Genomic DNA, 22,821 nt, shown 5'->3' with positions numbered 1-22,821 from the left:
GGTTGCAGTTATCATGTTTACCACATGGCGGTGCTAAAACTGCCTAATATCTTTATGTCAACACTAGCATGGAGCGCGCATACCGATTCTTGATCGAGCCACAATCGCAAAGTCGTCGAACCATATTCTGAATATTGCACATATCCCCCTGACCATCTCGATCTGGATGTGTATGATAAGCAACTTCCATGGCTATACCTCGCAGCACTGCATGTGCGCGCTTTGAAACGCGGCACTTATGTTCGCGATCGTGTATCAACGCTCAGAAAACCACGGGACTTCAGACAAGCAGCGGCAAGGTGCTTGACATCGCGGAATTGTACCCGTGTTTACAATCTAATGAGAAGTTAGTGCTTCGGCATTCTTCCAGCAGCAAGTTCCCAGTGACACTTTAGCGCATTTTTTCTCCCGTCATTGGAACGTGCAGCTACATGAAAAAAAAAAAGCATACGTAACAGCTAAGATTTCCAGCGCTCGAGAAGGTGTACACATCGCTCTCGCTTTTGGCACACTCAACATCGTCGTTGCCGCCGTTGCCGCCATCGTTTTCCGTATCGGCTGTCGTTTCGAACATGTAAGGCAAAAATACAAGCTGTCCGAGACAGCGAGAACGTTCCATAATGCTTACGACTCAGCTATGCAGCCAGAACAGAACAGCGTGCTACGCTCTCAAACGGCGGCGCCGACCGGCGACTGCCGCCACTGACGTCACAGCGGCTCCGACCAATCACGGGCAACAGCGGCGTTCGCGCGATACTCTGAGGCGCTGGTGCGCGTTTTCATGAAAAAACAGCCGCTTGCGCTTGTTTCCGCCCTTTTTGAACGAGATATTCGTGTTCAGGAGACTCAAAACTGTAGAATGGCGCAGAGAACTCATTTTTTTCGAAAAGTGTTTCAGCTTCCCTTTAAAGCAGCGCCATGATCCGTAGCGAGTCCTCTTAGGGCTGCACACCTGTGATTGGTTCAATTTGTGTGGGCGTAACACGTAACGGATAAAAGAAGGGATAAGTGTTCCGCAGCCAACAGCAATAATGCAAGTCTGATGTTGTGACTCAAAAGGGAGTTTAATTTGCATTGATTGCATGAATTTTTTATTTTGACCAAGCTTGTGATCTGGTTATATGGCTGTATTCGTTCATCGGTGAACCTTGGCAGAGCCGTTCGTCAATGCTATTTCTTTCGGTACGTCCCCGAATCACTTTGCTGCCCACTTGTCACCGAAAGTGAGTACCGTCTGGAGCCAGTTTGATTATCGTTTGAACATTTCGCTGAATTTTTACGTGTGTGACAATGACTGAAAACGTCTCTCCTTCATTTCACTCGCCTTCGTGTTTGTTAATGCAGCACGGTGTCTTTCAGGTTGTTAGCAGAATTTTGAGTTTTGACAGTCCGTCCTCGGTTCGTTGCAACTGGGCTTGTTGCAGCGTATGCAGAGAAAAGTGTGTACGCGGTTTTGACTTCGTTGGAGCGCCTTTGCTGCAACTATTTGGATTTGTTTTCCTTCTTTTGACAGTCCTTTACCGATGGCCGCCGCGATTTTCGGACGCGGTCAGCTCGTAGGCGGCTTCCCGACGTACGGTGCTCTCATCGATTGCATCAACGTTACCCCGCCTTGAGTTTGGCATCGTGCTGTCTTTCATAAGACACCGTGAGCACTTGCGAATGATTCCTTTAGATAAAGCTGATTTTGCCCGGATCGATAACTGCGTCATGGTTCCCTTAATCGTTTTCTTTTTTTTTTTCTGCTTCTTTTCGCTGACACAGTAGCAAATCTTTTCTGACACCTTTCTAACAGCGTTTAGGGCGAAGGCGAAGAGGTATACCAACGACACTTCTTTCTCCTTTTTGTATGCGTTCCTTGCGCTGTTAGCATGCTGTCACCAGGACGAGCGAACTAGATCAAGGCATTGCTCCCCATCTTTTCATTTGACGGGTCCGGTAAGCGACCGCGCGTATGTTGACCTTGATGACCGTCGCTACATCGCGCGCTGATTGCTTCGGTATTAACGCTCGTTTCATCCGAAACCTCACCGTTTTATCCGTTGCGTGGGGTCACGCGATGAGAGGATACTTGTCGCTGCTCTTCCTGAATGACCGTTTAAAAGTAAACAGTCAATATGCGGTCGTTAAATGGAACGAAATAATTCCGTTCGTCACCGTTGTCACTGTTTTCCATTATTACAAACTCGGAGCAGTAAGCTCTTTTTTTTTTCTTGTTTGTGTGTTTGTCCATAACTACGATCGCTTTGGCGAAGACGAAAAGGTATACCAACGACATTTCTTTCTCCTTTTTGTATGCGCGCGTTCCTTGCGCTGTTCAAATGCTGTCACCAGGACGAGCGAACTAGATCAAGGCATTCCTCCCCATCTTTTCATTTGACGGGTCCGGTAAGCGACCGCGCGTATGTTGACCTTGATGACCGTCGCTACATCGCGCGCTGATTGCTTCGGTATTAACGCTCGTTTCATCCGAAACCTCACCGTTTTATCCGTTGCGTGGGGTCACGCGATGAGAGGATACTTGTCGCTGCTCTTCCTGAATGACCGTTTAAAAGTAAACAGTCAATATGCGGTCGTTAAATGGAACGAAATAATTCCGTTCGTCACCGTTGTCACTGTTTTCCATTATTACAAACTCGGAGCAGTAAGCTCTTTTTTTTTCTTGTTTGTGTGTTTGTCCATAACTACGATCGCTTTGGCGAAGACGAAAAGGTATACCAACGACACTTCTTTCTCCTTTTTGTATGCGCGCGTTCCTTGCGCTGTTCAAATGCTGTCACCAGGACGAGCGAACTAGATCAAGGCATTGCTCCCCATCTTTTCATTTGACGGGTCCGGTAAGCGACCGCGCGTATGTTGACCTTGATGACCGTCGCTACATCGCGCGCTGATTGCTTCGGTATTAACGCTCGTTTCATCCGAGGCATCACCGTTTTATCCGTTGCGTGGGGTCACGCGATGAGAGGATACCTGTCGCTGCTCTTCCTGAATGACCGTTTAAAAGTAAAGTCAATTTGCGGTCGGTAAATGGAACGAAATAATTCCGTTCGTCACCGTTGTCACTGTTTTCCATTATTACAACCTCGGAGCACTACATTTTCTTTTTTCTTGTTTGTGTGTGTGTGTCCATAACTACGATCGCTCTGGCGCAAACAATTCCCACGAAACACAGAACCTCTTAAAAACTTCTTGAAACGGCTACAAACGGCTATAGACGTCTTGGTCTATGATAAGACTGAAAATAGAATTTCTTCTAAACATAACCTCAGCACTTGGACTATGCTAGTATATATTCTATCTGCGGCAAAACCCACTACTGGTGTCACTAGTCTGTTTTGGTAAACGCATTCAGAATGTCTAACTCAAGAACTTTTCTAGATCTTTTTGTCTAAAAGTGCATAAAATGCTAAACGACGTGTTAAATGTGCGGTTACCATCGGCCGTCGGCGTTAGCGAATAAAAGACGCCACAGGCAAATCGAACTCGTTGGAAGCAACATAAGTTAATTGGCTTTAACATTAAATAATTTCATACCAGAACTTCAACAATCAAAGGCGTGTTATTGTTTTCCATACGGGGCGCGCACACGACGCCTGTAAACCATTCTATGCTCGCGCAGCAGGTATTTACAGCTGCAGTAGCGAAACGCCGGTGTTGCACAGCGGTGTCACAGAGCCACCGCGCTGCGATCACTTCGGCGGCGTGTCCAAATTTGTCAGACATCTCATTCTGTGTTGGAAACACTGGGAGGCAGGAAGTTTGAAAAAACGGCCACTGCCGCCCGCTATGTCTCGGTCGTGGGCACGGTCGTGGGTTTGTGTTGTGCGTCATTCTAAGCCGTTCTGTACGTTTGTACTGGATATTAACTGGAGTCATTTAGGTGTGCTGATGCTGTGTGCCGTGTGTTTTGCATCAGTGCTTCGTGACATCGGCTGTATTGCGTGTTTTCGCCGACGGCTTACTACCACAATGGCGGGATCTGCGTTCGCCGCCTTCGTGTCTCGGTGCGTCTTTGTACGTAGTACGTCGCACGTTCGGATAACACTTTTTCCGGTAAGTGAAATGCATTGCGCTTCGTTTTTCGTCAACAATGTGAACATATTTAGGGGTTACCCGCGACAATTCTTGATATATGGGCTCTTCTGCCCTGCGAGGTTTTACTTTTATACGAGGGTTCTGCTTGTGTTCAGCCGTTCAGCACTACCGCGCTCCACGACTTCCGCAACAACAGTCAGAACTTTGCCCTGCTTGTTGGTCTTTGTGGTTAACGTAGCACGAACCAACCGAAAGGAGTCCATTCGAAGACGACGCGCTGGCTGTAATGCTGAACCAGACTGAACTCGCCCTATTTTGTGTCCTTTTGTTCTTACGTGTGCGCGCGTGTGTCAGTGACTATGCAGTTTGTAGCGTTCCCACTTTATAGCAAAACAAAAAATATAACTGCAGTGTTTACTTCATCTATACAATTCCAAATTAAATCGTCTGCTGATGTATAAATTTCACTTGTGTTTTGTTCTAAATAAGCAGCAAAACCTTTAACCTAGTAGGTGATTCATCTGGGAGTGAAATCACGACAGCTTGGCATTTATTAATGAATGACTGTGACTGGGTCACCTTACTTGTAATTGCAAATCTGCCTTTCAACTGACTTGATGCTATTTTATGTTGTCCCTTTCACTCTATAGACGGCTGGACATCCTTCTTGTACCTTGGCGCTAGCTGGATGACGGGACCTCATCATGATCAGTGTAAGCCAATGTACTGTACCCTCTCTGGTCCTCCCAGTGCTTTTTATATGGCTTAAGGCCAGGGAGCGCTTCGTGGTAAAATAGTTAGTTGGTGTCTCACAAACGGCCATTTTTTTTGCACTGGTCCATTATAAGCTGCCACTATTATAACCAATTTCTCAGTGCCAGTGTACATACACAGTTCTACTAATAATTAGTTTCCCTAAGCCTTACAAAATTTACGTGTAGGTAGTCATTGCTATGTAAGAACTCACAAATTAACTCTGCTGTGTCATAGAAGTATTCCATACATGAGTAAAAATTTTCTACAACAGTGTACATTACACCTTGCTTCCCTAATGCACAAATGTATTCAAGCCAGTATTTGATTAGTTTGGTATTCTAAATGTTTTCTGTGTGATTTAGTTTCTTTACAGGAACTTACTGTACAGCATCAGCAAGCAGTCTAATTTAAGATTTATGTGTGCTGTAAAAGGTGTTCTTTGCCGCTAGAATTGATAAAACATGGGCCAAGGCTTCCATACAAGGACAAACTTCAATTTCGCTCTACCACCATCAGCACTTGGCTGGCGCTTGCAAAATGAATCACATCAAGTAGCTTGTGCCAGACTGTTTTTTAACCTTATGGTGAGGAGATCACAAGGAGATCTGTGAAGGCTCCTGCGTCTGAGATATGGATTGCGCTGCAACATATGTGCGTGTAGAACAGGCATGATGCTGAGGGTTCCAGCAGTTGGCAGAGGTGCTTTTAAAATTTTGTCATGACTGCAATTTTACCTGTGCTGTTTTTTATCACCTATTTCAATAATATCATTGGAGGTGTTATCAGAATTTATCAATCTCTTTGCTCTGGCCCATTAGCCTTCCACATTTGCCTTTTCACTAGGTGGGCAATTATTCTGCATGGACCATTACTTGAATACACCTTTTTGTGTGCAGTGGCTTCTCAGTTGCAAGTCAGCATAGATGCTCAGAATTACCTGAGGCTATAGATACACTGATGAATTTGCCACCTATACGAATCACTTTGCACTTTCTCACGCAAACAGCATGTTAACACTTCCAAGTCAGTGGGCAATGTTATCGTTTGATCACATCATGAGATACTTTCAACTTTTTATGACGCATCATCCAAGGTGTTGCCTCATTTGTATGAGGTATTGCCCGAAGCCAATTAGGGTCACATGAAAATATATCAACAAAAGTGATTTATCCAGCCAGGAGTGTTGCTTTGGAACACTACTTTATCACCAGTCCTCCTTTGCATGCTACCTGCTTACTCTGTACTGTGTTTGAAAGAAAGGCAACAGCTAGGCAGCGCAAAATGCCAAACTTGCTTTTAGTTCAACAATATAAAATGCTATTTAACTTTTTAATTAAGTTAGTACATCATTTATCCGCTGAGTGAATTACTGTTTTAAACTGATTATATTTTGCAGGAAGCTTCTCAGACTTGTTTGACAGGTTGATAAGTGGCTTTTTAGCCACAAAACACCATACAATAAATTAAAGGCTGACTTTGACTCTGCTATGCAACTTAATGACTATATGCCAGGACCAAGGTCTGAGTTGTGGCGCTGGCTAACACTCCCAGCGTTCTACTAGGACACACAAATACCCAAGAAAGTGAATGGGAAAACGACGCCGCTGTAGCTCAATTGGTAGAGCATAGCACGCGAAATGCGAAGGTTGTGGGTTCAGTTCCCACCTGCAGCAAGGTGTTTTTTCATCCACTTTAATTTCCATTAATTTATCGTTTCTTTATTTAATTTGTTAAGCACAAATAATTTCCCCTATGTTGTCCTTGGTGTCTGTGTTTATTGGCTTCTTATGATAGGAAATATACTAGTCATTTTAAACATTATCGCATACATACCTTAAGATACCCGTAGTTTAAGAGAAAGGAGTGCTTAAATTTATTTTCAATGTGAGCCAAACTTCTTACTTAGCACATATTGCTAATTGAAGTTCCAATTTCAACATTCCCATTTCCTCCCTTGCCCCTTTTTTCCTGTTCTGTGCAGGTATTGCTTTCCTATGTCTACAAGAACCATCATGCGTGGCCTGTGACAGCAAGCTTTTGTGGGCAGCCAGTGCTCTCCTACGAAGGCTGGCCTACTCTGGCAGCGGCGGCAATCATCTTCAAGATTTGTCCATGATCACCCTTGCTGCTATTTGTCACTCTTGTTAATCACACTTTCTGCATCTTTTCTAATTTATTAGGTAATAAAGTATGAGTATGTGACATGGTGTGAAGTTGATGCCTTGCTGCATTTTCGCTTGCAATCACCTTTTATGCGTGAAAAGCTCATCATACAGTTTATGAAAAAAAAATAACAGCATATTATGATTTATCTTTCAGTTCTTGTAACATGCAACGTACAAGGAATTCACTAATGGATGGTATGCCGAAGAACTCACCATTATTTCTGCGTGATGCTGTGCAAGCGTGTGGCGTTACCTTACAAGAGGCACCCACAAAGTAAGTTACAATTTACTTTTAAATGAAGCATGGACATCAGAAAAAAATATATTTATATTGCTAGTTAGAGTGGTTCGCAGAGTGTTTTTTTCAGATGTGTACTATCCTTTATTTCTTAACTCATTGCAGCACAGTGGCTATTGTGCCCCCTGTAGCTGAAACCAGGATGTAATTTTTGCCTGAACTGCAGCATCACTCATAATATTTTTGACAGAAACTATTTCTATTTGGTGGAGACCCAGCAGGGCGAAGTTTTGTCAATAATGACGTGTTTCACGCAGAGATGTTCTTGTTTAGGTCAATGTGTGAACATTGGAATTATATCAGCATACAATACAGATCTTGTTTTATTTGCAAAATAATTCTGACAGGTGGCATTCAATTGATTGGTCTAATTAAAAAGCACAAATTGACCAATGAGGCTGTACTACACTATTCCCATGGTTCACATCTGGAAAAACTACCTCTGCATCACTCTATCCGACAATATAAACTTTTTTTTTCTGATGTCCATGCCTCATTCAAAATAAATTGTAACTGTGGGCAAACGTCGTATTACTGTAACAGCTGCCGCAAAAATTTGAGGGAATGTCTAATAAAAGTCTTCAGTTGTTCTTGTAAAGCTGTCCATTAGCCAACTTTTAGCGTAACGTTAGCAGGGCTTACTGAAGTACTTCTAGACGTCCATGGCTACAAAATGTCTTGATCAAGACAGCTACTAGGCTTTTGAATTAGCCGTTCAAGACATCTTTTAGACATCAAATAGCTGCTTGCGTGTTTCGTGGGAAGGAATGTCGGAAGGGAACAATTTCCTTGGAATTTTCTTGTCGAGATGCGGATGCGGCAACCCTTTCCTTGCTTGTTAAATAGGCCACGGACAGCGTTGTTCCATCGGCACCGTCTGCTCGTTTTACGCTGAAAAATCGATGGCCTCGCAAAGCGTGTTACGCTGTCTTTTTGTGGGCGTCGAACTAGTTTGTGAGGTCTTGCCGGTGGGAGTGAACAACTGTTTTCCCGTCGCGTGTTGCCTCAAGTTGCATGATCTGTACTACGTTTCTGCTGTCACCTTTAATTCACTCATTTAGAGGCTTCCCTCTGCGGCCGTATAACAATAAACGGCGGCTTCACAGCAAGGTGTCTAATTGTTTCAATTATGCTGCCATTTTCAAACCTGATGCCATATTCCTGTGTGACCTTGCTAAGTGCAATAGCATGCACTCTGAATTGCTCACTTCACTATTACTGCAAAATTTTGTAATAGCTTTGTATCCATTGCTTGTTGTGGCAACACTGGTTGGTGCTGTAACATTTACTAGTCCTTGCTGATTTGTGCTGGTGAGGATTGCATGCAGCAGCATACTAGTTATGTACTTCTAAAGGCAGTGTAGTGTGCTTTGTCTCTATTTGAAGACAATGAAAAAACGTGAAAGATGACATGTTTCAGGAACTTTGTTGCACCACTTAGACTGAGGCTAAGTACAAATATCAAATCATTCTAGACTGGTTAACTGTTCTCAAGCTCGGCTTTTTTTTTCCCCGTTGGGAAATGACTGGTCAATGCCTGTGTATTGGGTGCACATTAAAGAACCCCAAATGGTCGCAATTAACCTAGAGTCACCACTAGGGTGTGCCTCATAATCATATCTTGGTTTTGGAACTTAAAACCAGAGTTGAACACAATTCACGTAGAAGGTGAAATGAAAGAAAATGAATACTAGTGAAAGATCTTTTATTTTAGGCCTTGCAGGAATGAGAAATTGACACCTTTCTGTCTGGTCGGCCATGAAACTGATACCCGCAGATGCGATTGCTTTTGTTGGAATGTTTTAGTCTTGGTGGCACTGGATCGCTGCAAATTTGTGACAGCAATGACCACTTCTCTATAAATAGAGCTGAACTAATAAAATGATATTAAAAGAAGCTAATTCAGACTCAAGTAATGTCAAAACAGGCCTTCAAAAACACTAAACGATCTTTGGAAAAAATTATGTTGATCACTGGTAGGCGCATTGTGCCCAACCGTTTAAATTCTGTTTTACATTCGTAATATATGGGTCAGCAATGAGAAGACTTGACCATGAGCAGTCTTCGGGTATCAGGATATATACAAGGCCTGATAGAGGTAACCATGCTGTCCTACTGTTATGTACCACATGCTTGTTAGAAAGTCTTTGGCACATTTCTGATACGTATATGATTCACAGCTGAATTTTCTTATGGCTAAAGAATACATAATGGAGTTTGAAAAAATGCAGTCATTGTTTTTGCACATGGCAGCAGTGAAACACTTTTCCACATCCAGGCTGCATCTTCAATATGCAAGGAAATTTAAATTTTCTGGTACCTGTCTTCTGCAATTTTCTGCTTGTGGGGGCAATCCACTCATTTGCATATGTATACGTTCCCACTTGCCCTCTATGAACAGTGGTCAGGGGAACCTAGTAAAGATTTTTGTTGACCTAGACTGCTTTGAATGAATGAAACACTTCAATACATTGCATTGGTGCATTTAGCATGTAGTCTGATAGTATTTCTTTATTAAAGTACAGAGTAAAGACACAGATTAAGGACAGTTCATGCTGATTGCTATTGAAGGAGAGGCTCAATTTTTGGGCACCCTAATCTTGTAGCTAAAAATTTATTGCTGCCTTCTGGAAGTATCAATTTTAGGCTGCTTGCAAACAAAACAAAATATGCTTCTAAGCCTGTGCTGTGTTGCTTACGACTGTAGTATGCGTTTCTAAGGAACTGTGATGGCATTTTGATTTTTTACAAGCTGTTTTATTTTTGTTACAGACAGTTCTAAACCAAAAACATGGCTGATGACACTGAGTACTTGAAGTTGCCTGTGGAAGACCGTTGTCAGCATAAGGTAATGCTGTTATTGCTTGCTGCAGTTGCTGCCATGTTTCAGCTATTCTTCCTACTACGTTGCTTGAACTGCGAAAGCAATGCCTTGTGAATGCCCTGTCACATTAAGTTTTCTTTCGGGTAGTACAAATCTTGTAATCCATTTTGTTGAAGTGGTGCTGGCTGCCATGGTATCGCCTTCAACCTCGATGAAGATGCGAGCTCTTAATTGATAACATAATCGGCAGACCTGATTACTGAGGATTTGGGTATTGCACTGAACTAGGAGTGTGCAAATAGTTATTTTTAAGTCTAATAAGCATCAAGTACTTAGAAGATAGTAAGGTGAGTTCTTTCAATAGTGCTTAAATTTCACAAAATTTTACCTGAAACATTTATAAATTTCAACCAACAACAAAATTATGAACCGTGAAATACACTGAAAAGGGCAGAACATAGTTGATACATGCTTGTTTGATGTAGTTTGCTTTCCGCAAACCTGGTAACATTTTCATGGATAATTAGTTTTTTTTCGCCAGTTCTTCCTGTTTTAAAACTTGGCAAGGTTTTCTTTTATTTCCTTTTCCTTTTTTTCCTCCTCTCTATGTTTCCATTACTGCTGAGAATGTGCAGTGCTGTATGTACTGGTGTTGCCACATCAGAATGTCAGTTTTATTTTGCTTCATATAGAACAACTGTTTCCCATGACTTCCTAAAAGTGAAGTAAGTTGTCGGCATACCAAGACAATCGGTTTAACACCTTGTACAACTTATTGTAAACTCCCAGGCCCTTCAGAGATTTCCTGGCATCTGTTTGACGCTGTTTGCTTTGCTTCAGCACTCACGGCTGTTTCCCCTTGTCCCTTTTCAGTTATGGAAAGCTCGCCTTAGTGGGTATGAAGATGCCGCCAAACTTTTTGGATCTATCACAGACCCCAAGGGTCCAGAGTTTCAGAAGTTTCTGCCTCTCATCAAGAACTTCGTCACTGACAGCAATGCAGTATCCCAGGAAAAGGGCCTGGCAGCTGTCCTGTCGTTCGTTGAAAATGCCCAACTGGCCAATCGCATCTGTGGTGATGTCCTCGCCGGGCTCGTCGCCAAATGCATTGCCGCTCCGAAGCAGAAGACACGAGAACTGGCACAGGAGATAATCTACATGTACGTCGAAATCGAAAAGCAGGAGGTAGTTGTAGCGGAACTTGTTAAGGCACTGGACAACAAGAATCCAAAGATAGTGTCAGGATGCGTGGCAACGTTGCGAGAGTGCTTACGTCTCTTCGGTGCCCGCGTTATAGCAGTGAAGCCGCTCTTCAAGGCACTTCCAAAACTTCTGGAGGACAGGGATAAAACGGTGCGTGACGAGAGCAAGCTGCTGACAGTCGAACTCTACCGATGGATTGGAGATGCCCTGAAGCCACTGCTGCAGTCGCTGAAGCCCGTTCAGGTGTCCGAACTCGAGGCCGAGTTTGCCAAGGTGGAGAAGGGCACTGCATTGCCCGAGCGGTACATCCGGTCAGAGCAGGCACGAAGAGCTCAGGCAGCTGAGGCTGGTACTGATGGTGTGGATGGTGTTGAAGAGGGCGATGAGTGTGGTGTTGACGGTGGAGCTACGGTTGATGGATACGACCTGTTGGAAGCCGTTGACATCCTCTCCAAGCTTCCCAAGGACTTTTACGAACAGTGCGAGGCCAAGAAGTGGCAAGAGAGAAAAGAGGCACTTGAAAAACTTCTCGAGCTCACCAGCAATCCTAAGCTTGAACCTGGTGACTACAGTGATCTCGTCAAGGCGTCGAAGAGGATAGTAGCCAAGGACAGCAACGTCATCGTGGTGGCACTTGCGGCCAAGTGCTTGGCAGGGCTGGCAGCCGGTCTGAGGCAAAAGTTTCACCCATATGCAAATTCGTGCATCTCAACATACATAGAAAAGTTCAAGGAGAAGAAACAGAATGTGGTGACTGCTCTGAGAGAAGCACTGGACAATGCATTCCAGGCCACAAATTTGGAAGCCATCTTGGAGGATGTCACAGGAGCTCTGGAGAACAAGAATCCTCAGATAAAGGCAGAGACGACCCTGTTCTTGGCACGTGTCTTCTCCAAGTCCACACCAGCTGTGTTGAACAAGAAGCTGCTGAAAGCATTGGTGACGTCTTTGCTCAAAACTCTGAATGACTCTGACCCAGCAGTGAGGGAAGGCGCAAGCATGGCTTTGGGGACAGCAATGAAAGTGGTAGGGGAACGAGCGTTGACACCTTTTCTTGGTGACCTGGACAATCTCAAAATGGAGAAGGTAATGCTCTTTCTTTCTTATACCCCTTGCTGGACTGTTTCATTCATAAGCATTGAGAGTGCAACCATACCTACATATGAGGCCTACTCTGTGTATGGTTAGCCCAGGATGGTGTTCTGGTCTGTGCAGTGTGCCTGAGCTGCTCTAATTGTTCCAGGCTAGCTATTCTCGCCTACTCCTGTTGTTTGTCCTGCACTGTGTATCGATCATGACATGCCAACAAACCAGTGCTTGCAAACAAGCTTGTAGCTCATCAAAATTTGTTGCTTGCCGAGTTGGTCAAAGACTAAGGGAAGATTGTTAGTACAACGAGGAAACAGACTGAACCCTTTAATTGGCAGCTCAACAATATTGTTAACTTATTAAGAACATCAGTGAAAACTAGACAAATCCAATTACTAAAGTGGGCCTTAAAGGGGCCCTGAAACACCTTTTGAACATGGTAAGAAAACGTTGTTGATCTATTGTAATGGTTGCTGTGAACATAAGCCAAATATTACTGTACTGTATGCAGTACAATCTCTTGTCAAACACATTGAAAAACCTCTTGCGCTCGCTTCTGCAGTGTCATCGAAAGCAGCTGGACTCGCAAACGCTATTACCTGATTTTGTGATCGCAAGAGCATTCTCGGTAATGCGTAATTGCTAATTTTGAGTTAACTAAATGAAAAATACCTATGTCTACTATCTCAAGAACAAAAAAAAATATATTTCACCTTTGCACTGCGTATAGCTGTGTTTGCTGTGCATGGCCTCCGAGATGGCAGCAGTGGGCTTTTCTACTGCAGCTGTCGCACAATGCTATGACAAGCCTTTTCACTGCCGCAAGTGTCGCTCTACTTTTGACCAGAGCTTTGCCCTCTTGGTTTCCCTGTGTAGCATCTAACATGCTTGCGGAGACGAAAGGAGAGAGAAAGCCGTGTATCGGGTGCGATAACTCTACTTATAATTCAAGGATTCGAAACATTTTTGGGACATGGGATTCGGGAGACACATTCTTTTAATAGTGAGGCCATCATATCACTAGTTAAAAAAAGTTTCTGGGCCTCTTTAAATTTACCTTTATTTAGCTACCTGCTAAACAGTGGCATTGACAGCAATGTCAATATTGAGCAGCAGTAGCAGATGTTTTGGTCACAACACCCATAGGCTTCGTCACTGTGTTGGGGAATGTGGCGATCATATTCTCTCCACTGCGAAAACTATTTCTTTTGTTTAAGCTAGCCCTTATTTTTTCCTCCATAGAAGTGCATCTCGAGAACACATGCTGACCTGGTTGAAGCAAAGTACAAAACGCCAGTTTTCAACCATAAATTTACCTTTAACTGGCAGCCCAGTAATATTTCTGACCTATTGTATCTTGCTTAGTTTTTTTTTAGAAACATTTTCATATTTCATTTGCTGTGTCTGTGTGCAATATGAAGAAGTATTAAAGCAATACGCAATTCTAGGCCAAGTATTTTGTATCTTGTCAGTTAAAGGGTTAATAAGGAAGTAGGATGGAACAGAGCAGGCACTCTTCCTTCCTCCGAAGTTTTATTTCCTCGTTGCGCTAATATGCACCCCTAACTACCATGGCCTGCAATGCCAACACCCTTATGGACCGTGAGGGACAGTCTCTGCTGTCAGCTTGGTATGGCATGGAAGAAAGGTGTTCTTTCTGTGAACTGACCCTTTATTTTATACCCTCATTACCTAGCAGTGTTGGCTAGTTACCAGTGCTGATGGAACTTTGTCTGTCCTCCTTTCATTTCCCATAACCAAGGAATGAAAAACTTGCGGTGTCGCACAGTGCTCTATCCTTGCCCTGCATGCGTCGGCACATACCTGGTGTTGACTGCATGCTTGCATGGGCTTGCAAACGAAATCGGGTTGTTGTATGCACGCAGACTTAAAAGCTGGCACTGAGTAGCTTTCGTATGGCATGGCCACGACAGATAATTTCATTGGACCAAGAGGCTGCAATTTCGTGGTCTCTGCTGGTGCTTTTCTAGCTATAAAAAAAAAGCCTTACTTTAGTACAGCACCAGTCTTACACATTCAACCAGTGGTTTTTCTGGTAGTCCTGCCTTGTGTGCTGTCGCACACTTTAATGTTTACTTTGTACAAATTTGTAGAAACAGTGAGGTGGGGGGAGTGCTAAGAAATTTAGCACATAACGCACCACGCAGTTTCAGCCACAGTGAGCCGTTTTGTTTGCTGACTACAACTGTGTAGCCCCCACAACAGTACAGTGAAACTTGTGGAAAATTTTATCTGCTGCCCGCTCAGCAGGAAAGCAAGCACAAGCACCTACAGCCACCAGATTAACATTAACTTGTTCACTTTTTTTAATGTGTTTATTATCATGTTCCTGAATTAATGCAGTGTACCAGATTTCATTCATGCCTATTTGCAGATGTTGAGATCTGTCGCTGGAACATCGCATTTCAGGTCAAAGAGTGCTGCGAGAAAGCAGAGGTGGTTGCTGCACCACCTCAAAAGGCCCCCCGCAAGCCTGCTGCAGCTGCTTCCCCAGCCAAGCGTAGCGCAGAGCCGAAGCCGGAAGCGCCCGTGCAAAGGAAGGCCACAACTGCCATGGCCAAGCCTCGTGGTGGCGCCCATGTTGTGAGACCAGGTGCTGCTGCTTCCACTGCACCGACGTCTGCACCTGCAAGAACCATGCAAAGGGCCAAAGCGTCTGGACCTGCAAAAGCACAGTCAGGCAGCAGGGCTTCTTCCAAGGTTTGTGCCACCTGCCATGGTAGCTCAGTGGCTATGGCATTAAGGTGCTGAGATGAAAGTTGTGAGGTCTATCCTGGCTGCCTTGGCTGCATTCCAATGTTGGCTGAATGAGGAAAAAAAAATTTTATAAGTCACAACCATTGGATGATAGACAGTCATTGGACAGTCTCTGCTGTCATCTTGGTATGGCACAGAAGAGAGGTGTTCTTGCCCAGAACTGACCCTTTCTTTTATACCCTCATTAGCTAGCAGCGTTGGCTATTTAAGTCACAACCATTGGATGATAGACAATAATCTTGCAGGGACATTACTGCAGTTCCTACAGGATGCAGAGCTGGAACCTTTTATTTTGCTTTCTTTTATTTCCTATATAACACAAGTCCTCCGAGAAGTAAGAAACAACACGGGGAAAAAAAACTAAGGTGGGTAAAATTATCTAGAGTACCCTATTACAACGTGCCTCACCATCCTATGGTTTTGGCACATCAACACCCAGAGTTTAATTTAAGGTCTGTGCTTCATTCTTTCACTTTACATGCTGCAGTGGTTTGGTGACAATGATATTCTGCTGTTGAGCTCGAGGTTGGTTATGGGTTCAATTCCTGGCCGTGGTGGCTGCATTCCAATGGCATACCTGCCATCTCTCCTGAATTTTACAAATTTGATCCCGTTTTACAACTCTACAAACGTTGAAGCAAGTTTCACGAATATTCTGTTTGTGAAAATGTATCAAACATCGGTCTTTGTACCTTCCATTGCAAGTATTTTGATGGTGAAGGCTGCAAACTTGCTTCAAACTTATACAAACAAGTTCTTGAAGCAGGTGAAATTGGCAACAGCTACGTTGCCGAAATTGTCCCTGTTATTTAGAAACAGTTTGTTGCTTGTCAGTATTCTCTCTTCCAAGTTTTCTGCTGCTCGGTGGGCTGCGTCTAAAGCTACATCCTCATTACTCTAGTGTGTATGTGTCCCTGAAAAAACGTGTGATGGAAAGCTTTTTAAAAAAATGAAGCGTGCTATCTCCCTCCTTTTGCCCCTTCCAGTTTCTGCGAGATTTTACGAATTGTAAAGTTCATAGGCTGGCATGTATTCAATAGGAGGCAGAGGGCAAACATGCTTATGTGCTGCACTTTGGGTGCACATTGAAGAAAGCAGGTGGTCAAAATAACTTCGGAGCCCTTCACTACGGCATCTGTCGTGGCTTGTGTTGCAATGTCAAACGCAATCAATCGTTCCTCTTATCTTTCTTTTGCTTTGTTTTCTGTAATTTTAAGACACACTGTCAAGGAAAACAGTGCATTGACAAGAAATGTTTGGTGGTACCTCTGTTTGACCTGTTTTATCCTTGGCACGCAAGCTCTGAATTAATGTTGCAGGCATTGGGCTTACTGGATTTTGCACAAGTGTGGAGTAATACGAGCTTTGCTTTTTTTTTTATGAATGCAGGCTGGAAATGATAAAAATTTGATATACAGGGCTGTTATTTCCATGGCTCAGGTACAAATCGCCAACTTCAGCTCACGTTGTGCAAAAGCAGCTTGCTAAAAGATTAAAGGAGCCCTGAACCACTTTTTAAATCTTTTTTTTTTTTTTTTGAGGCTTCAAGAATGTCTTTTAACTACTATGCTACCTCCCACGAATTTATTACCAAAATACTTTTTCGACAAGACCTAGTCTGAGTAGATACTTCGAGGGCGGTATTTACCTTCCCCATTCACCCTCTACTGTCCTCCGGTCCTTCGAAGCGGTAGAGCACCGGTGTCAATAGTGGATACCCTGCCTACTGTGTTGCTGTGAGTGGGCTCTTTGCTACACTCTGTGGCAGCCACGGTATTCATGCTACACAGCCACGTGTGGCTACACACAATTAAGTGCACAGCAGGGCTGGAGTGCGTGCTCGTGGGCTCCATCCTGGCCGGGCTACGCGGTGCAGATCGGCTCTGTCCTACACAGGTAGCAGGCAAAGCCTGATTGTGCACTTTGTAGTGCTCGATATGAAGCTCAATACAAAGGACGTCTAGCCAAAGAACAGTGGGAGTGACCACACAATTGCGCATGTCCCTTGCAGATGCTAACTGCTATCCATCGTGAGGTGCGACAAGCATAGTGTGCGTGCGGTCTGGGCTTACGTCTCGCATAGTTAGACTAGTTGAGTGTTCCAGACTAATAAAAACAAGCTAAAGTGGATGGATGGCTATGACACCCAGATAAGCAGTGTGCCCAAAGTTTCCTTCCTATGTAGCTGAGCATGAGCAGCTGATAGTTGGTTTGCGCTTCTTGATTGATGTCGGCTATTGGCCAATAGCAGCCATGGATGAGAATCTGCTATATGACAAAATATGGCTGCCCTGAAAAGGGGAGAAGATTTCTATTGAAAAGTGGTTTTGAAGAATAGTGACTTTGCAGTCCGCTTGTGAGCTTCATGCACTGGGCCCAAGTGCAAAATTTGGCTGAGATGTGTACAGCAGCGTATGCTATCCGTGAAATGTTTTTTTTTTTTTTCATCTAGCTGAGAGGTGGTTCAGGACCCCTTCAGATGAATCGCACAATGGTGAATGGAGGCATTTTATGCCATTGTCGATCTTGCTGTGTATTAGTTTTAATGCTCCTTACTCTGGAATTAACTTCCAATTCCTTACACAGAAAAAGCTGTGAAGAGGAGGGAATGGGCTTTGTGAATGCATTCTTCCTTTTTTTTTTTTCTTTTCCCCTCTGATTGCAGCTATAGTTCAAATCAAATCAAATCTTTATTTTCCATCAGGTGCTACAGATGGAGGGGCTAGGGAAAAAAAGCTGCCACTTGGCGGCTTGACGAGTCCGCAGACCCATATATAAGGCAGCGTCTAGACAGCACCAGAGCATAAACAAGCGATAAACAAATCAAGACACTTGATCAAAGCAAATAAATAAAATAAAAAATCCTGAGCCAGATCAATCAAACACAGTCAACACAAAAAAATGAACAAGCAATAAGCGTATCAGGACACTTCATAAATGCAGAAGAAAAGAAAAAGTCTTGAGCTAGATAAAAACAAACATCAGAATAGCTGAAATCAGGTTAGTCAATGAGCAAACAGGCCTCTAAGTGTACCAGCGGAGCAACTAAATAAATCAAAATTCAGTGACTAATAATAGTTTAAAAGAGATGGCAGAGAGAAACACAAACGTTCCATACCAGAATTCAAGCGTGGTACAGCAACCTTCCAGTTTTCTCCACGTCTAGTATTGTAACATTTCTCATTTCTTTCTAAATGTGCCAAGGCATCGAGGCTATGAATATTTTTTTTCACTTCATATTTAAACCGATTAGCATCAGCTTTCATGTTTTTGCTGTTGGAACAGTTCGTAGTCTTGATTTGCATAATCATTTAACAAGAACTGATGCAGAGTATTTTTTTAACATCAAACATTATTTTGCAGGTCATATTTCCATTCAATCAAATAATATTCTCATTCTTTGATTAGATTTGTTGCATTCCACAGGCTTTCATATTCATGACGGGGAGCCTTGTTGAATTTCATAACTTGATTTTTTTTCCCCCGTCTTTGCAGCCTGTGTTCTCTGAAATGGCTCTGGCAGACGAAGAGGTCCAAGGCCGAGCTGCAGCCTTGTTTCCTGAGGAAAGCCTGGTGGCTTTGGGGAGCGCAAACTGGAAGGACCGCTTGGCTGCTGTTGAGAAGATCAAAGAGGTTGTTGAGGCCATGGAAGGAAACCTGCCTGTTCAAGTCATAGCAAAGACTCTGTGCCGTAAACCTGGACTTCGAGACACAAACTTCCAGGTTTGCAACTGCTGTTAATGGCTGTGTGAAAGTTTGGTTTGGAATATTAATTCGTCTCTCCCGCTTATACCAAAAATCATGATCAGACAGGATGTTATTATAGCTGAGCATTCATAATAAGTGAACAAGCAAGAATAAGCTAATGAAATGGCAAAATCATTTCTTGTTTTTCAGAGTAGTCTGTAAGTTTGCTTTGCTTCTGTTCTGGTGACCCAATTTCCAGATTGTTTAAAGCAGACAAGTGCTCATCTCGAAGAGCTTTGCTTCAGATGATCTGTTCCAGTGACGGGACGTACTTGACTGCACTTGAAGCACTTAGAGGTGGTAGTGTTTGTTCTGCAATCTCCTTGATTCCTTCATCCAATTTATTGCTAACAAAAGCCCTGCACCTTGCTAGCAATGCTGCCATCGGTACATGACTCTGCGGCATCAGCTTTGTTGCCCTCATTGACTCGGTCATCCAAACAGACGTTGTTAGCACTTGGCTCCACTTCAACAATGCACTTCATCAATCTGCAGGCCAGTCGTCAATACTTCCGAGCTCGATAGTTCTAGACTCTCGTGCACCACACAGGAATTCAGCCTTGCGAAAACCAGTTTTGATGCTGTGTGCGGTAACTTTCGTTGAGTCCGCGTTTATGATCTCCGCTGCCATATTGCCCCATTTGCTCTAAATAAGCTCAGAGCCACAACGTAAACATTTTGACCATTGTGCTATCTTAGTTCGTAATAATTGAGCATTCACTATAGCCCTGGGATTGCTATAAGTAGGAAGTTACCGCAAGCAAAACGAGAGACTTGGAGAGGGACAGCATAAAGTGGTAACCGGTAATGCTTCGTGTTGTCTCTTTCTTCAAGCCTCGTGAATCGCCAACTGGCCTACACAAACTGTTTGTTATAACTGCGCTCGGCTGTATATTGATAGAAAATGCGTTGCGGTACTAATTGTGTTGGGGGGTGCTGAAATGGTGAATTACGCTCACATTGATAGGGAGGGGGTTTCTTGACAAGAGCCTTTCTTGAAACTCTGTGTGGACGAGCGGCAACAATACTGTTCCTGCTTTAACCACTTTGAATGCCAACTGCTGCGTGCATGCAGGTGCTGAAGCTCAAACTGGAAACGCTAGTAGTGGTGCTGGGTGGTGGACCTGTGTCCCTGTGTGTGGCTGACTGCTTGCTGCCAGACTTGGTGGACAAGGTCGGGGACATCAAGAACGGCCAGGGTGCCGCATCTGCCCTGACAGCCCTGGCGGAGGCCACCTCCCTAGACCATGTCGGCCAGGAGGTAATGGAGGCTCTCCCTGCTCGCATTCGTTCAATTCTCTCACTTCTGCGATGTGCACTGTATATGAATGCCACAGTTTACAAGTGGAAATAGCATTTGCCACTTGGGGAACTGCTTTGTCATAGAGGGACTTAGAAAACCCTGTTAGTCAAAAGCCAAGGGAACTGAGCACACCTTCAAATACAGCAGAGTTCCAACGAACACATATATTTGGCTATCTTGTCCTAGTGGAAAGCCATAATGTATCCATTCCACATTGGACTGTGTAGATCCCGTATAAATTGCACGACTACACTATGCCAAGTGTATTTAACTGAAGCACAGTCTTTTGTGGGAAAAAAAAGTCTGCAATGGCCTTTAATTTCTTGCAATAGGCTGTGCAATACTCTGCAAAAATGCATAGAGCTTTTTGGCCAGTGTGCAAAATGGAAGTGCAAAGAAAGGATTTTTCAAGCTACATTTGCTTTTGCAATGTGTGCATGCATGTGTATTCTGAGCTGCTCAGTATATGAATATCTTCATTTTTCCTTCGGTCCAAAAACAAAATCTGCATACTTTGGCTAAACGTTTTTTAGCAGCTCTGAACTTGTCTGCTCCAAGAGCTGCAGGCTTTCTCAATGCTCATTGCCACCTACTCAGAAACTAGTTTGCAATCTCTACAATGTCAACCTTGCTTACTACAGTATCGCTTGGTGTGTGTGTGTGTGTCCTCCCTTGCACACACGCTATCACGCAGAGCCCCACACAAATCGCCAAGCTGTAAAGCTGAGAGCTAGCACAGTGGTTAGCATGCCTCGCTTTCAACTGCACATTGCCAGACGAGCACAAGTTCAATGACCCCAGTGAGTGGGCATCGTCATTTTTATTGCCATGCGTTAAGGATGAGGTGGCAGCCTTACCATGACACAATAACAATGTGAACATTGTAAAGCAACACACAGATGCACAACGCAAACCCAGCTTTAGGCTTTTAACTGAGTAAGATTGCCTTATTTCTATGAACGGTGTACACTGTATTTTGAATTGCAAAGCACTCTGACCACATATCCAGCGGATTGCAAAGTGGGCTCTGCTGCACTGTCGTAGGAAAACTGGGTTAGCTTGGGAAAACTTGCAGAGCGAGTGGCAGTTTATAATTTTTAACAGTTCTGTTGGATAAAATTTCATAACCGTTTCATGTGTTCTAGTAAGATGTCTTACTTTAGAGTTTCTCTTCCTCTCCAGGCTCTTCAGCTTTGTTTTGCCCAGAAGAACCCGAAGAACCAGAGTGAGAGCCTTATGTGGCTGGCCAATGCTATCAAAGAGTTTGGATTCAAGTAAGTCTACAAGTGCTTTGTTGGCCAGTTGACAAATGCAGGCTGTCCAATTTGACCAAAATGGTTACAGTGTGCTTTGAGGACAACTGCAAATAACCTTAATTAAACTGAATGCTATGGAACATGTGATACAGTTTACAGTGGAAAAGGAATTGGGGAGCTGCCTTCCCTTTCTTGATACTTTTGAATGTCAAGTGTTTACCCTCTCGTTTTGCAATGTTTATGAAAAGAAATATGCGTACCAGCCAGTTTCTGAATTTTAAATCTGTGTAGCCTTCTGACCATAAATGTTCAGTTGCATTGACACTTGTGCAGTGTGGCCAGCGGACTTGCTCCAAGCAAGACTAGTTTTGCAGAGGGGCGTGGAGGTACAGTCGAACCCTGATATGTCAAATCTTAAGGGGATCAAAAAAAGACTGATGTACAGTTAAAACTTGATATACTGAACTTCAATATAAGGAAATTCTCAATATAACGAAGTATTTAGCTTTTCGTAACCTCGTGTTCACAGAGCACCATGTTTTTAGAACCTCAATATAACAAAATGTGTTTGTATGCAATTTAAATGTAACTAAATTTCACTGCTGCCGCAAAGGAATGCCGAGACAATGAATGGAAACTTTCGTGGATGCAGATGGTCAAATGATTGAATTACAAGCCGCTGCTTGCAAACACACCTCTCAAATCGCGCGCCGGCCGCACGACAGGAGCAACCACTGAAGTGGAGCCGAGCCGCATCATGTTCCGTATAATGTCCAAGAGTCCAAAGAGCACTTCTCTCTCAAGCGAGAGAGATGTGCTCGCCCGCTCGGTCGATGTATCTTGAAAGCGATCAGCAATGCAAACAAATTGCGCATCTGTGCGACCTCGTCTTCATAGCAATCTGCGATGTGGACAAAGTGTGTCCAGTGCCGGTAGCTTCGTATGCGCTGTGCTTTCTATGTTTAGTTCACGTTGAAGAGACAGACGGCACTAAGTTCAATTTGCTCTCTGCTGCTGCCGCACTTGCTTAATTTGCTATCGCAATCGATGCTTTGTCTTCTGGGTGAAACTGCAACTTTTTTTTTCTTTTTCCTAACTTTGGACGTTTGTCACTTACTCTTTGCAATAAAGTTGTTAGACATGGTGACGAAAGTTTCGAAAGTGAGGCGTTTCGGATATTATGGACTTTAGATAAAACACATCTTTGGTCTGATTGTCAGGGTCCGTTGCAACGAGTCGACTGTATTGCATTATGATCAGTTGTCTTCAATCTGTCCCAAGCATGTTGTTTCGTCACAGGTACATAACGCCGTTGTCTGTAGACACCGATGTGTCCACTACCAATGCACACAAAAGGCACCAATATT

At 43.6% G+C, this 22,821-nt stretch overlaps 1 protein-coding gene across 6 annotated transcripts in view; it reads left to right on the top strand.

Annotated features, from left to right (window-relative positions):
• Positions 1-997: 997 nt before the first annotated feature.
• LOC139046674 (cytoskeleton-associated protein 5-like) overlaps positions 998-22,821 on the top strand; it is a 109,501-nt gene continuing 87,677 nt past the window's right edge. For 3 of the 6 annotated variants that reach the window (XM_070528619.1, XM_070528618.1, XM_070528615.1), the window contains exons 1-7: positions 999-1,223; positions 10,027-10,102; positions 10,952-12,367; positions 14,801-15,091; positions 18,644-18,871; positions 19,971-20,156; positions 21,381-21,472. In XM_070528619.1, coding sequence (XP_070384720.1) covers positions 10,046-10,102; positions 10,952-12,367; positions 14,801-15,091; positions 18,644-18,871; positions 19,971-20,156; positions 21,381-21,472 — 2,270 coding nt within the window. In that variant the 5' untranslated portion in view covers positions 999-1,223; positions 10,027-10,045. Of the gene's footprint in view, positions 1,224-2,728; positions 2,838-10,026; positions 10,103-10,951; positions 12,368-14,800; positions 15,092-18,643; positions 18,872-19,970; positions 20,157-21,380; positions 21,473-22,821 lie in introns of those variants that run through there. The other 3 variants (XM_070528617.1, XM_070528620.1, XM_070528616.1) reach the window with 3 other exon arrangements.

This window comes from Dermacentor albipictus, unplaced genomic scaffold, assembly GCF_038994185.2.
Source record: "Dermacentor albipictus isolate Rhodes 1998 colony unplaced genomic scaffold, USDA_Dalb.pri_finalv2 scaffold_13, whole genome shotgun sequence".
Classification (NCBI taxonomy): domain Eukaryota; kingdom Metazoa; phylum Arthropoda; class Arachnida; order Ixodida; family Ixodidae; genus Dermacentor; species Dermacentor albipictus.
This window is presented reverse-complemented; position numbering and strand designations above follow the sequence as displayed.